A 16,101-nucleotide genomic window follows, 5' to 3' on the forward strand; every position below is an offset into this window, starting at 1 on the left:
ATCCCAGAACGCCGGGATCACGCTCTGAGCCGATGGCAGACGCTTAACGACTGAGCCACCCAGGCACACCAATAATGTAGATCTTTAAAATGATAACATATTTCATTATATGATATCAAAAAGCCATATTCTCTGTCATCAGAAAAGTCTTTTTAAGTATTGGGAATCTGTTGAAGTCACAGTAATGGACACAAGTTTAACAGAATTCTAATTTTGCATAAAAATTTGAATTTTATCCTTAATACAAATATTACTGGTTGTTTTCCTTTGTTCGTTTAAAAAAATGTCTGCAGAATACTCCAAGTCTGAATAACAGTAGTAGTTTTCTGTCAGTCTTTTCAAGTAAAAATGTTCCATGGAAAAAGTGGCTAGTTAAGTTTGTATTTCAAATAATCACACAGTTCCTTTTCGTTTTTCTTTTATTTTTAAAGATATTATTTATTTATTTGAGAGAGAGATAACAAGAGAGAGAGTAAGAGCAGAGGGCAGAGGGAGACGAGGGGTTCCATCCCAGGACCCTGGGATCATGACCTGAGCCAAAGGCAGCCGCTTAACCGACTGAGCCACCCAGGTGCCCCCCTAGTCTAGTTTAAAACTCAATTTTTAAAAAAGATTTTATTTATTTATTTAAGAGAGAAGGTGAGTGAGAGAGAGAGAGAAGGAGCAGGGGGAGGGGCAGAGAGAGAGGGAGAAGCAGACTCTCTGCTGAGCAGGGAGCCAGGGGTGGGACTTGATCCTGGGACTCCAGGATCATGACCTGAGCAGAAGGCAGATGCTTAACTGACTAAGCCACCCAGGCACCCCTTAATACTCAATTTTTAAAAATAAATATCTTGAAAATGAATTTTTTTCTAGATTTATCTGTCTTATGCAATTTTATTGAATTGACACATGTATTTTTATGTAGATTTTCTCAGGAACTACAGTTAAAAGTACAGAAAGATGCCAGAAATATTTCTTTATCTAAAAAATCCCAAAGCAGAAAGAAGGAAAAGGAAAAAGATGATCGCTTAGGTGAAGAGAGAAAAACGCTTGTGGTACAGGTAAATGACCATGTCTTAAAGTGTATTGAGTTTTTTAAAAAAAATTGTTTGTTTATTTATTTATTTATTTGAGAGAGAGAGAGTGAGAAAGAGATCAAGAGGCGGAGGCCAGAGGGAGAAGCAAACTCCCTGCTGAGAAAGGAGCCTAACACAGGGCTCCGGAGGCGGACCCAGGATCCTAGGATCATGACCTGAGCCCAAGGCAGATGCTTAACCAAATGATCCACTCAGGTGCTCCAATGCGTAATAAGTTTTAGATTTAATTTATCCTTCGATGTTTGGAGTTAAGAAATGAAGATGAAAAAAGTTTTCTGGGTGGTGAATATGTTAACTTTTAGATTAGTTGTAAAAATGTTATCTTCTCTTTAGACATTACCTTTTAAAAAACTATCTTAACATATCGTGTATTGAGTGGCTACTGTGTATCAGACTGTGCAGTAGGTCTTGTCAGGAAATCACATTCATCTAAGGACAGTTAGATACATCTACTCACATATAAACACGTGGACCCAAACACGTGCACACACCCTTTTTTTTCTTAAGTGATAGGAGAGAAAAATATCATTTAAAAAATTTGGTATAGAGCATTTTAAAGTTGAGATTTGGGTCTTTAATTTATTTGAAGTCTCCTTTTGCAGGGAGGTTATCCAGAATCTGTTCTTGGTGAGGTAATTCAAGTTCACTGCCAACCCACTTGATTTTCTCAAGTGAACTGGAAGAAGGAGTTCTCAATTTTGTATTTCAATTTTTGTACTTTAGATATATGAGAACAAAAATGGGCATACTTGTTTCTCTTTCACATTTTTTCTACTGAAATATATATATATAAATTTGATATATGTATATATTCTATTAATCTGATATATATGTGTGTGTATATATATATGTATATATCTCAGAGCTAGTGTGAATTGCATTTCTTTTTCGGGGGGGGGGATTTTTTATTTTTAAGTAATTTTTGCACCCAATGTGGGGCTCGAACTTACAACTCTGAGATCAAGAGTTGCATGCTCTACTGACTGAGCCAGGCAGGTGCCCTGTGAATTTCATTTTTTATTCAAAATACACGTCTGACCAAGAATCCTGGGTTTAATTTTAATTCTATAGATAGAATAAAGAAAACAGGGGCACAGTAAGGTGATATTTACAGAATTCTGCTTTAGTTGACAAATTCTTTATAGGAAGAGGTGATTTTTCATTCTCCTCAGATCATTAATGTTATTAACATTTTTATTAATGGTCAGGATACCAATGGTGATCCCAAAATTAAAGATTCTAAAGTATTTAAAATAAAAGGATCAAAAATGGATGGAGAAAAAGTTGAAAAAGTCAGTCGAGCTTCAAATGCCAGCTGTCTCCCTGACAATGGAATGAGTCACATCGGAACGGTGCCTTCTACAAGCCTCCGAGATTGCAGCAATAGTAGCATGGGTCACACTAGAAATCCAGGCGTGGCAATCCCTCCACTCATGCACAATCTTTCTGCAGTGGCTCCCAGTATTAATTCTGGAATGGTGACTATCCCAGGAGTTCAGAGTTACAGGTATGAATTAGGAAAATAAGAACAAAGTGTTGTTTAAGGGTACGTTTGCAAATTGCAAGTGTTTATCAATGCAACCACATTATGTTACTTTCTGGCTTCTGGGTGTTCCTCATTCTTGCCAAGGTTCTATTTCAAAAGCCTTTTGGCCTATGTGATGAAAATTATTAGCATTTGATTAAAAAAAATTCACCTGAGTACTAAGAAAGGACTGTATTGTTTAAGGTGAAAGAAGCTCTACAACTGTTCAGTCTAAAAACATGAAAGGAGGTTATCATAATAAAAGAAATAATTGTTTTTAAGGGTCTACTGTTACATGGTATGGCTGCGGGCATTTGGTGGTACAAAGAAACTCATTTTGGAAATTTTGCTAGAGGGAAAGTAGTTTATTTGGTTGGACCTGGGAGCTAGGTGGGAGGCATGAGGGTAGTGGCAAAGGACAGAATGTTTCACCAGATCTGTGTTCATTGTGTATTTAAGAATAGGCATTAAATGCTGATTAAACTGCAGGTCGATTGGTTTTGTGTCGCTTGGTTTTGTGTCATTTGGTTTTGGTTTTGTGCTTGAAGAATAATTATTGCTGGTTCTAACTTAAATTTTTTGTCGTTGTTACAGAGTGGATGAGAAAACCAAGAAGTATTGTATTCCATTTGTAAAACCAAATAAACATTCTCCATCAGGCATTTATAATATTAATGTGACCACATCAGTAAGTGAACTATTCCCAGTGGTAAAAGAGCAAACATTAGTCATTTCTAGACTTCCACTCATGTTAAATATAGTAGGGAAGAACTGAGAATTTTATTTGGAGACATACCATAGAGTGGAATCTTAATTATATGTCTATCATTCCAACCTGTCATAATCAAATATGTGAAAGTCTTAAAGTTTAAGTAAGTTTTGCAAGTCTAGAAGTTTATAAGATATTATTTAAATGACATCTGCTTTAATTTTTTTGGTAACAGTAAATTTTCTTAACTTAATACTTGGTGATCAGTTCTTTTGTAGACTAGGTGACTAGATGAAGTGTTATACCTCACTCATGCCAGATTTTTGGTGAAAGTATTCTATGTATTCATTTACAAATATTTATTGATTATGTATTATGTATGAGACACTGGAGATCAATAAATCAAATCCCTCTCTTCAGGGAGCTCATGGTCTAGTATAGGATCAACAAATTCAAACAGTGTCAGATTATAATAGTGGAAGCATATACAAGGTTCAGAGGTCTTCTGAAGATTCAGAGGAGTGTTATGCTCAACATAACTGCCAGAATGCTTCTTTTTAAAGTTAACTTAAATTATCATTATTCTTCCATTCAAAACCCTCCATTGGCTTGTCATCTCTGAGTAAAGATCAAAGTCCTTAACAGCGCCTGTAAGTCCCTGATTGACCCACTTCCCTGGCCCTTTATTCCATCCCAACTAATCTCATTCTTTTTTTTTTTTTAAAGATTTTATTTATTTATATACTTGACAGAGAGAGAGGGAGACAGCCAGCAAGAGAGGGAACACAAGTAGGGGGAGTGGGAGAGGAAGAAGCAAGCTCCCAGTGGTGGAGCCTGATGTGGGGCTCCATCCCAGAACACTGGGATCACGCCCTGAGCTGAAGGCAGACGCTTAAAAACTGAGACACCCAGGCGCCCCCCAACTAATCTCATTCTTGATCAATCTATTCCAACACCCTGATTTCATTGTATTCCTTGAACGTGACCAGACATGCTCCTACATTTGGGCTTTTGCACTTATTTCCTCTGCTTTAGAATATTCTTTCCCCAGATAATCCAAAGAATTTGCTCTTTCTACTCCTTGGCTTACATGAAACCTTATTGTGAGGTCTTCCCTAATATTTGAACTCATTTTGTCTCCCGTTACTCTTTATCCTCTCTCCTTGCTTAATTTTTTCCCATTGCATAACCTAACAGCCTCTATATTCGCTTATTTGTATATTGTCTCTCTCCCCCAACTACAATATAAGTTTCCAAGGCAGGAATATGTGCTTTGTTTGTTTGTTTCCTTACAGCCCTACCTCATACCTAGAACAGTGTCTAGCACATAGAAGATGCTTAAGGAATGTGGTGAATGAATTCTTCTGCCAGGGAGTGGGAGGTGTGGATGTATTCCCAAAGGAGTATTCTCCCAGATTTCCCTCCTCTGCCCTTCTCATTATCCTCAGGCTGAAAAAATATAGCCTTCTTTTCATATCTCTCATGATTTGGGCATTACATTTGTTTTTCTTTTCATTATTCTTGACCCACAATTTCTATAATGATAGTACTTCCCTTTTTTTCACACCCTACTGATTTCTTTGTAGATATTTTTGTGTTTTACATTCTTGGTCTGCTTTGGAAGATTACTTTGATCAGCAAGGCTTTTCAGGGTAGCTGGCTTAATACCACGTTGCTGGAATTGATGTCGGCCTTCTTTCAGGCATTGCGTAATCAAGGCTGGCTGTTAATTTTAGATCTTATTTCCGTTTATCCTTATTTTTAAGAGGCAGTCAAGAGAGGAGGTAGAGATTAGTGGGGAGAAGACACACTTGAGTCTTTTCTTGATGAAAATTAATGGAGGCAGAGTTAAGCCTAAACTTTCTTCAACATCTAGGTTGAAGACCAATACCCCTCTCCCCTGCCTCATGCTCTAATTCTGAGATGTGAATAATGTATTATTATAAACATCTCTTATATATCTTATTTGTCACTCTTTGAATATGTAAATCTAGTAGTTTGAACTCATTATTTTTTGTACCTTTTTTTGAACTAATTATTTTATTTTATAACTGATTTAACCCAAGAGCCTTAGCACTTACTGTATTCAAAGAACAAGCAGCAACATCCAAATAAAGGTACTCAAAAGCTCATTGCAGGACTCCTGAAGTTTTGTGTTGTTGTTAAATTCCTAAAGTTTAGGATATCAATATATTAGTTACAAAAGGGGCAAGCCAAGCTTCCCTGGAAGCTAATTAACTTGTGTTAATCATTCTGATATTAGGTCACTAGTGAAAAGAGCCTACTTCAGGCAAGTAAGAAAAAAAGAGAATACTCCAAGACAGATGTCCGCTTGCCTGAACTAAACTATAATCATCTCCCTGAACTAAGAGCCTTAGAAGGCATAGGTATGTTTATAATGCTTTCACTTTTTCAGCCTTTTTGTACACATTATTGAAAATGTATGTTAAATAAACTAACATAATATTAAAAATAAAAATTAGAGTAACTTCACATATTTCTGTAAATATGTACAGACTTATGTAAGTAAATATGTACACTGAGTACATACTGAGGGACAGATACAGAATGTGGAAAAACTAAAAATAATGTCTAATTTTTTCACTGTGTTTATGGTTATTTTTATTTAGCTCGAAATTCCAGATTAATAAAGAAAGAGAACAAAAATCTCTCAGAATCTCGAATTCCTTCCCTGGCCACTATTGACTTGCACACGCCCAATATCGCATTACATCAGGTACAAAAATCCTCTCTCTTGGTTGGGTAGAACTTGGGTCTCATACTTCCTTATTAAAGTCGCTTAGGGATGTTTGCTCTTAAGGGCTGGGCATGTTTACTGGTGGGATATATACCATTTTGTTTGTTAATTTTTTTCTTATTGTTCATTGCACTTAGTACCTTTATTACATGTATATTTATATAGACATTTTCCAGCTTACAGTCATCAGTTTTTTATAGATAAAATATGCATGCATGTGTGTATGTGTGTGTGTATGCAACTTAGCTATGGCTTTTATATAACTTTTGTGGTAATTTATAGTATTTCACTGCATTAACCCCAATGTTATAACCCATATTTCACTCCTTGAATTGGTTTTATTTTTTTTAAATATATCATCTATTTGACATTTTCCCCTAAGACAATCTACTCCATGCATGTTAAAGACTGGTTCTTCCGGGGCGCCTGGGTGGCACAGCGGTTAAGCCTCTGCCTTCAGCTCAGGGCGTGATCCCGGCGTTATGGGATCGAGCCCCCACATCAGGCTCTTCTGCTATGAGCCTGCTTCTTCCTCTCCCACTCCCCCTGCTTGTGTTCCCTCTCTCGCTGGCTGTCTCTCTCTCTGTCGAATAAATAAAAATAAAATCTTAAAAAAAAAAAAAAAGACTGGTTCTTCCATATATAAGTATTTTTCTATAATTTCTCTTAATTCTTCAGAAGACTTACATTTCTGCTGCTTCAACAACAGTTGTATCACTCATTTTCACATTAAGAAAACTGGCAGACTTTTAAATTTCCTGAGCCAACCATAGCTAGTTATAAACTTTGGATATGTATCATTGGATTTACAGGTTTCTCACTTCTCCTTGATGCTGGACAACTTTTGTTTTGGGATTTAATTCTCCATCCTCATTATTAAAGCATTTCTGTTTCCTAGACAGCATCTGTATGTTGCCTCTGTATCTATGTGGATGCTTTTTTCTACTACTACTCCTTAAATAATTTTGTAGAGCTCTACAAACAAGGGGAATAATATTGTTGAGGGTAACAAATTACAGAGGCAGTTACCCAGTGATACTGAGAACCAGGTTTATTGACTGCTATTACTTTGCCTTATCTCCTGCTAACAATTTCTGCAGCAACACAAACAAAACTAAACAAATTCTTGCTGTGTGAAGATTAATTACCGTAACACATTTTACTTTTAGGAACTACAGAGTCTCAATAAATTCCTTGTATACTTCTAAACTTAAATTTAATGTGGATATTAAAGGTGCAGAATTTTTCACTTTCTTTCTGTGAGCGTACTATTGTTCAAAACCACTCTTCAGGGATCACATATCCAAATCTAGTTTCATGAAATGGAAGAAAGGCTTTGGCGGCCTTCATACGTCTAAATTTTTATTTGTTCCTTTGAACTAACCCTCTTATATTTATAAACTGGTTCTGCATTTTTATCCTTAATTTACTTGTTCATTTCCCAGTTGTATTTAAAATACACTAAAGGTGAAAGTAGGTGTAGTGAAAAACACAAATTAACACCAAAATAAGATGAATTTGTGTGTGGAAAATCTGAATGGGAAGAGAAACAACAGGACACTGAAGGAAGAGGCTTTCTGGCCCAGCCGTGACTTGCCTGCACCCTTCATGGTATGGATCAGTACATTGAGCTACATTTTGTTTCTGTGCCTAACACAGACATTTTCACATTTATAAAAGTCTATTTTTATAGACTTCTGGAACATCTGTAAGATAGATTTGTGTAAGTAAAGTATGGCATAATCCATGGAATCTGTCTCCACTCGACCACTTCCTACATACTTCCACATGGTATGCACTTTTCTATGCACATAGCTACCCATTTTTTTCTCTAAGCAGTTTAAGCTTCATCCCATAAATTTTCATACATTGTATTTTCACTGTACTCAGTCCGAACATTTTCTTAGTTCCCTTGTAATTTCTTATTTAACCCAGCAATTATTTAGAAATGTGTTGTTTTAGAGTTAGATATTTGAGGTTTCCCTAGTATTTTATTATTATTGATTTATAATTTAATTCCATACGGTCAGAGAATATCCTGTGTATGCTTTTGATTGTTTTAGATTCATTGAGATCTGTTTTATGACCCAGCATATGGTCTAGATTATCTTGGTGAATGAACCCGTTCCCTTGAGAATAATGTATATCCTTCAGTTTTTGGACATAGCCTACTGTAAATGTGAAATTAGATTAAAGTGGTTGATAGTGTTCTTCAGATCTTCTGTTTCCTTAATGATTTTTTGGTTTGTTTGTTTGGTCTTATCAGTTCCTGAAAGAGTGCTGTCAAAATCTTTTACTGACTATGGAGTTATTTTTCTCTTATATCTGTTTATTTTTGTTCATGTATTTTAAATCTCTTTTATTAGGTACATATACTCTTATAATTGTTTTTGTTTTCCTGATACACTGTTCCTCTTATCATTATGAAATGTCTCTCTTTATCTCTTGTAGTGCTCTGTGACACAAAGTCAATTTTATCTGAGATTAAGATAGCCGCTCCAGCCTACTTATACTTATTTGTTTCCATGGTATATCTTCTTACTTTCATACAATCTGTTTTTAAAATTTACAGTGTTTCCTGTAAGTAGGTTCTTTCTTTTGTATCCATTCTGTCAGTTCGATTCTTTTAACTGATATATGTATTAGTGTTCTACTAATGCTGATAAACTACTATGACTTAAAATATTTATTATCTAACAGTTGCCATGGGTCAGAAGCCCAGGGCACAGCTGCTTCTCTCCCTGAGTCTCACAGGTCGAAATCAAGATGTCAGCAGGGCTGCATTTCTTTCTGGAGGCTCTAGGGGAGAAGCTGTTTCCGGGCCCACTCAGATTGTTGGCAGAATTTAGCTCCATGAGTTTGTGGGACTGAGGTCCCTGTTTCTTTGCTGGCTGACCCCTGGGGGTTGTGTCAGCTGCTAAAGGCTACCCACATTCATTGGCTTGTGGCCTACCTCTCCATCCACAAAGCTAGAAAGAGTGGTCAAGTCCTTCTTACTCTTTGACCCTCTCTTGCCTCCCCTTCTGCCTCATCTCTGACTTACTCTTCTGCTTTTAAGAGTGCCCGTGATCGGCTTACCAGGTCTACACTGGGCCTGCCAGGATAATCTTTCTATCTGAGGGTCAGCTGATTAGTAACATTAATTCCATGGCAAGGCTGCTTCATAGCAGGAGCTAAATTAGTTTGATTGACTAAGCAGGGACAGGAATCTTAGGGGGATAGCTTTAGAATTCTGCCTGCTAGTGAATACTTAGGCCATTAACATTTAATCTGATTGTTGGTATATCTGGATCTAGCAATATATATTACATAGATATGAAGATCTATATGATATATATGATATATATCATATAGATATAAGATCTAGCTCTTTATAGTGCTCATTTTTTTGGTTTGTTCCTTTTTTTTCCCTTTGCAGTCTTCTTTTGCATTTGAATATTTTTAGTATTGGCTTTTTGGGGATATTTCTTAGTATGATTTTTTTTAGTGATTGCTCTAGGCTTTGCAATATACATAGCTAATCTTTCACAGTGTGCCTAAATATTATACCACTTATAAAATGTAGAAAACTTGCAACATATTTCCTTTTGCTCCAACCGGGACTTTATATAGAATTATATGTCTTTTATTTACATACATTGAAAACTGTACTAGATCATCCATTTTGCTCTAAACAGTCATAAATATTTTAAGCAATTTAGGGAAAAAAGTAGTCTTCCAAATTTACCTAACCACTTACCATTTCTGTTGTTCTTACCTTCTTTCGTAAAGATTACAGTTTTGTTTTTTGGTATCATGTTTCTTTTTTTTTTTTTTAAAGATTTTATTTATTTATTTGACAGAGATAGAGACAGCCAGCGAGAGGGAACACAAGCAGGGGGAGTGGGAGAGGAAGAAGCAGGCTCATAGCGGAAGAGCCTGATGTGGGGCTCGATCCCAGACTGCCGGGATCACCCCCTGAGCTGAAGGCAGACGCTTAACCGCTGTGCCACCCAGGCGCCCCGGTATCATGTTTCTTTAGCTTGAAAAACTTTCGTTAGCATTTCTTCCAGAGCAGGTCTGATGAGTGACAAACACTTCATTTGATAATTACTTTATTTTGCCCCCATTCCTTAAATATATTTTCACCAGATAAAGAATTTAAGTTGGTAGGTTGCTTTTTAAAATTTTTTCTTCCAGGGCTATAAAGACATCATTCCTTTATCTTCTGATCTGTCCGATTTTTGGTGAGACATTTTAAGGCATTTGAATTGTTCACCTGTATGTAATGTTTCATTTTTGTCTAGCTGCTTTTTTTTTTTTTTTAAGATTTTATTTATTTATGTGACAGAGACAGCCAGCGAGAGAGGGAACACAGCAGGGGAGTGGGAGAGGAAGAAGCAGGCTCCCAGCGGAGCAGGGAGCCTGATGTGGGACTCGATCCCCGGAACGCCGGGATCACGCCCTGGGCCGAATGCAGACGCTTAAGGACTGCGCTACCCAGGCGCCCCTGTCTAGCTGCTTTTAAGATTTTATCTTTATCTTTTTGTGTTCATTAGTTTGGATGTGGTGCATCTAAGCATAGTTTTCTTTGAATGAATATTGTTTGGCATTTGCTGAGCTTCTTGATTTATAAACTCACCTCTTCTATCAAATTTCAGATACTGTATTTTTAAGTCCTAAAATCTCTACTTGGTTCTTTTTTAGGGCTTCTATTTCTCTGCTAGGAATTCCTGTTTCTTCATTCATTTTAAGTATATTTTGTTTTACCTCATGTAACATAGTTATATTACTTCTTTAAAGTCTGTTTCTCTCTCTCTCTCTCTCCCGATCTATCTATATAACTTACCTAAGTTTATAAAGTCCCAACATCTGGGCCATCTCAGAATTGGAATCTGTTGATTACCTTTTCCCATGAGAATTGATCATACTTTCCTGGATCTTTTTTTTTTTTTATTAAGATTTTTAAAGTTTATTTGGCAGAGAGAGAGAGCACAAGCAAGGGGAGTGGCAAACAGAGGGAGAGGGAGAAGCAGGCTCCCTGCTGAGCAGAGAGCCTGGCAAGGACGAGGGGCTTGATCCCCGGACCCAGGGATCATGACCTGAGCCGAAGGCAGATGCTTAACTGACAGCCACTCAGGCGCTCCGCTGTATCTTTTTATGGCCAATGATTTTGATTGTATCTTGGAAACTGTGAATGTAGTGTTGTGTAGCCTTTGGGTCCTGTTATAATCCTTTATATTCCTCTGGAGAATGTTGGAATTTTTGTTTTAGCAGGCAGTCATCCAAGTTTTGTTCACACTGTAAATTCTGCCTTATCTCCTGTGAAACGTGGTTCAAATCTCAGTTCTCTAAATCTTTATATCCTAGCTTGCATCTGTCCTGTGCTTATGTGGCTCAGGGGTTAGCTGGACACTTGGCAGGTAATTCAAATCTCAGTTCAGTTCTCCCAAGCCTTTGCTGTGCTGGTGGGGCTACCCCATGCATGCATGCTTCAGGAACTGGGCTGAGACTCCTGTGGGTCTATACACAGAATTAGAGGTCACCTCCCCTAACTGTCTTCCCTCCAGGACCATCCCCCTCACCCCCTAAACTTTCTGGCCTGCAGGGACCCTTTTTCCTGGTTTCTCTGCGATAACAAGGGAGTTTCTTTCAGACTTCTGACCTCTTGTACTTCTTCATTACTCTGAGACTAGGGCCTGCCTTTTGGGCAAAGGCACAGGAGTGAAAAACAAAGTTGGAAATTTACCCCCACATGAAGGATCACATTGCTAGCTTTTGACTCCTCTCCTTAATCTTCAGTTGTTTTTTATATTTTTCCTAAAGGGTTTTATTTGTTTGGTAATAAGTAGGAGAGGTGGGTTGTGGTGGGTTTGTACTACATCGGCCCATCAGAAATATCTTGTAACCTATGGATCAACAAAGAGGTCAAAGAATAGCATCTCTTTACTTCATCATCCTCTTCTGTGCCAGCAGCTTAAGCTATGAATCGTTAATTCTAAACATCTGGTATTTGAACAACAAGAATTGGGGTTTTCAGAGGAGTGGGACTTTTACAATTATTGAGAATCTATAATGCTCGATTATTAACTTACAGGTACCAGGATCTCCCCTGTCAGATGATTCAGAGGCCGATTTGCGTCGGATGGAATACCAGCACTGAGAGTCATTTTGGTTCTGAACTGGGTATGTCTGGTTTCTCATACTTAAAGCAAAGTAACCTTCCATCAGAAATATTTTGTAGCTTGCTGAAGTTCAAATTCTGCAGCTAAAACGTTCTCCAGTGATTGGTTCCATGAGAACTCCTCTCAGAGAGAGTTGAGCCACTTAAAAAAACAGAAGTGGCATTTGTCTCTGGGATGAATCCCTTTTCATAGCGCTTGCATCTCTTGCTCTTAAACTAATCTCCTGCATTTTATTGGATATGGTATTGTGAATTTACGGTGACAAGTGCTGTGGAAGGATATATACTTATCTCCCTTATCAGTCATTTGTCCCTTTGGGCTTTTAAAGCAAGAAAGACAAAATGATTGCTTGGTAATCTTTTTTCCCGATACAGAGGGATCAGCACTATACTAGATGATTGCCTTCCTTTTATTTATTTTAATTTTAATTTTTAATTTTTTGCTTCTAATGGACTTTATCATTATCCTGTTGCTACACCACAGTAAAAAGGGCCCTGCAAGCCTCAGGCCTGTACCATGTGTCACCACAGTGAAAACAGGGCCCCTGGAACATGTTTCCACCCCACTGTGGACCTACTCACAGGATAAATACATGTTACACATTAGTTTTTAAAGAAAAAAAGAATAAATAACTTAAGTGACTAGGCACCAACAGTGATTTGAAAAATTAAAGGTCAATTTTAAATGGTAACAGGATTGCCTTCCTTTGAAGTATAACTGTTTAGTACTAAAAAAACGAAAAACAAAAATCAGACCTTTTGAGTGGTAATTTACTGTGTGACAAGTCATCCAATGTTTAGTACCTATTAACTCTGTAAAATGTGATGATAATAAAACCCCACATTCTCATCAGTGTGTTGTTGAATTAATCTGTTAACCTCCACAGAGCATTTTGAATGTCTGTGACATCATATGTGAATTTACTATGAAGTGAACAAGTCTTAAGTTTTAATTCCTCACTGGTACAGGTCCCTCTTCCAAGGCCCTGGGAGAAGTCTTTGCAGTGCACTCATTACACAAACTGTATAAACTGTAGCCTCTGTGAAACTTGGATCTGTTTTGTCAAAACTAGTTATTATTTACATAAAAGGAGATGATATGCTATACATGACAATTTCAGTTCATAATTGTCCTAAAGATTGTCTTTAAAATCTTGTTTTTGATATATATGGTCTAAAGTTTTCTTGGACTGTGTAATACTTACAATATTATAATTATATTCAATGTGAGAAAGCAAATGAGATAGAAATCCATTTCTAGAAAGATTTTATGTAAACCATTTGGGCATATGTTCCCCTGTGATTTTAGATGCTGCTGTCGCCCTTGAGATGACATCCTCTTGCAACAAACTGCTGATATCCTACGAAGAGAGATTCATGGTTTTGTCCTTTACTTCTGAACTGCCTACATTTTCTGAGGAAGACCTTGCAGAAGAAAAAAGACAAAAACTTCCAAGTGTTTCCAAGGAAGATTGAATAAGTCCCTCCCTGACTGCCCTCCTGTCACCTTTCAAATTCACTGTTGCTATTTCAAGATATATCCAATGGAAGAATAGTGATATGGTTCTTGTTACATGAATGTGTATTTACTATTAGTAGATTGTGCATTTAAAATTACCCAAGACTTAAAATGAGTTTAAAAAGGGAGAAAGAAACATTATAATGGTCATGTTATATGAACTTTCTGTGTTATCTGTATTAATGTGTACATTTATTTAGGAATGGGTTTAGTGGAGGTAGGTGATTAAAAACTAGGATCAGTAAGAGAAAATGTTTCCTTTACGCTAATTTAACTATAAATATACATTTAAAAAGCTTGCTTCTTTCTCAGCTTTAAGGAGATGTAATTGCTCTCTATGGATAGATGTATGTCTTTGGTTTCTGTGATTATTGTTGTTGTTTGATCATTGTATTATGGGAATCTGGCCTCTGCTATCTTCTAAGAACCACACTAATGCAAATTTCTCAAAGAAACCTTTTATGTCTAATCATTTAGTATGACTCTGACCTTAGATAGTCCTCTGTATTATAAGATTGTGGTGCCAGTGTTCCTGCGTGCCGGAACAGGATTGAAATAAGAATGGTGAAGGAGAATTTTGTAGGTATACCTTCAAGTTGAGGACTGTGCTTGTCATTGAGCAAGGAAGTATATACATATAAAATTAGGAGATGGGAAGCTGGCTTACCGACCTACTTGGACTGACTACTTTTCTCTTGACCAGTTATTGTTGAACTCCCCCCGAATAGGCTTTGGGAAGGAAATGTCCACTGTTAACGGATTTCATTCCTGTCTACTGATGGTTTGAGGGTGATAGCAGACAGAACAGGGAGGTGTTGCTGTCTTCTTGTTTCCTCAAACACTTTGGCCTTCCCAAAAGTTCTTCATTAATGGGTAAAACTATCTACTTAGAGTCCACACATCTTTTCTCGTGCCCCAGTCCATGACTTTCAGGTGGGAAGCTTAAGCCGGTTTGGCTCTAGGTTTTTGGTTTCTCGTTTGCTGGTCATACTCTGCATTTATTGTTTTAGAGAATGGTTGTTAAGGGGACCAGAATTTGTGTGGGTTTTTTGCCTTAACCAGTTAACAATGTGTTGTTTTTTTTCCAAAAGGCGCTGACTGGAATTTAGCCCAAGAATTTAACTAGCACTTTTCTGTATTACTCTGTGGAGCTTAATATTGAAATTCTGACTTTAGATACGTGGTCCTCAAAAGAGCAGGACATTCAGGAGGTGGCAAATTGAGGGATTCCAATGTAGAAGTCTATAGGTGGTTCAATTAAAATTCGGTCTTGATTTTTAACCTCTGAACAGATGTTTGACAGATTTGTACGACTAACATGCTAGGCAAAATTAATGTGTAGGCATTAATATACTTCACATTGAGATATAATTTTATTTTTACTTTAAAAAGTATTGCCAACAGACTGTACAGGGTGTGAAGCAGACAATGCTTAAAAGCCAAGTGTCTTTACAGCTTATTTTGATGTTATTTTTATCTAACTATCAGTGTGAACATATCACCTCAATGTCTGAGGATCTAGGATTAATTACCTTTTCATTTCTATATTTGCTTTTGGTATCTTTTGCCTGTTAAAACATTTTGTGAACTTTAGAATTAAGGAACTAAATATAATTTACTGTAAGTGCAAGTTGAGACTCGAGGGTCACATCTGGTTAGAACCTTGCAGAACTATCTGAAAAAGAAGATTTTGCAAACTGAGGCTATAGTTACCGAACCAAAAATAATTCTTTTAGTTTAAGATTACTTTGCTCTCTTTACAAGGATATGATTAAACCTAATAGGAAATATATGTATGTCTTGGTGGGGGGAAATGGGCTTGCTGTGTGGTTGTATGTTTTACAGTTAATAAATATTATATCTTACTGAGCTCCATAGATGGTTTCATTTGCATTTATTTAAGAGAATACAAATAATGTATATAACATATGGAATTTAACAAATAAACTTGAAATAATCTGTTAATTCTCTTTTGGAAACTTTGGATACAGGGGTGGCAAGTTGTCTTTTTCTAATTAAGTCTTTAATTTTAATTCCAGTGTAGTTAACATAGTGTTGTGTTAGTTTCAAGTGTACAGTATAGTGATTCAACAACTCTATGCTCAACAACTCAGTGCTCATCACGGTAAGTGTACTTTTAATCCCCTTCACCTATTTCACCCCCTCCCCCATTTCACCATTCACCTCCCCTTTGATAACCCTCTATTTGTTCTCAATTTAAGGGTCTGTTTTTGGGTCTTTTTTTCTCCCTTTGTTTGTTTGTTTTGTTTCTTAAATTCCACGTGAGTGAAATCATACGGTATTTGTCTTTCTCTGACAGGCTTTTTTCGCTTAACTAATACTACTCC

General features: G+C 36.9%; 1 protein-coding gene across 1 annotated transcript in view; it reads left to right on the forward strand.

Moving 5' to 3' along the window:
* CDKL2 (cyclin dependent kinase like 2) overlaps positions 1-15,622 on the forward strand; it is a 36,676-nt gene extending 21,054 nt beyond the window's left edge. Inside the window, exons 8-14 of the mRNA XM_002919157.4 lie at positions 908-1,043; positions 2,288-2,586; positions 3,199-3,292; positions 5,577-5,700; positions 5,944-6,050; positions 12,148-12,236; positions 13,544-15,622. Of these exons, the coding sequence (XP_002919203.1) occupies positions 908-1,043; positions 2,288-2,586; positions 3,199-3,292; positions 5,577-5,700; positions 5,944-6,050; positions 12,148-12,213 (826 nt within the window). The 3' untranslated portion in view covers positions 12,214-12,236; positions 13,544-15,622. The remainder of the gene's footprint in view (positions 1-907; positions 1,044-2,287; positions 2,587-3,198; positions 3,293-5,576; positions 5,701-5,943; positions 6,051-12,147; positions 12,237-13,543) is intronic.
* The last annotated feature ends 479 nt before the right edge of the window (positions 15,623-16,101 follow it).

This window comes from Ailuropoda melanoleuca, chromosome 11 (genome assembly GCF_002007445.2).
Source record: "Ailuropoda melanoleuca isolate Jingjing chromosome 11, ASM200744v2, whole genome shotgun sequence".
Classification (NCBI taxonomy): domain Eukaryota; kingdom Metazoa; phylum Chordata; class Mammalia; order Carnivora; family Ursidae; genus Ailuropoda; species Ailuropoda melanoleuca.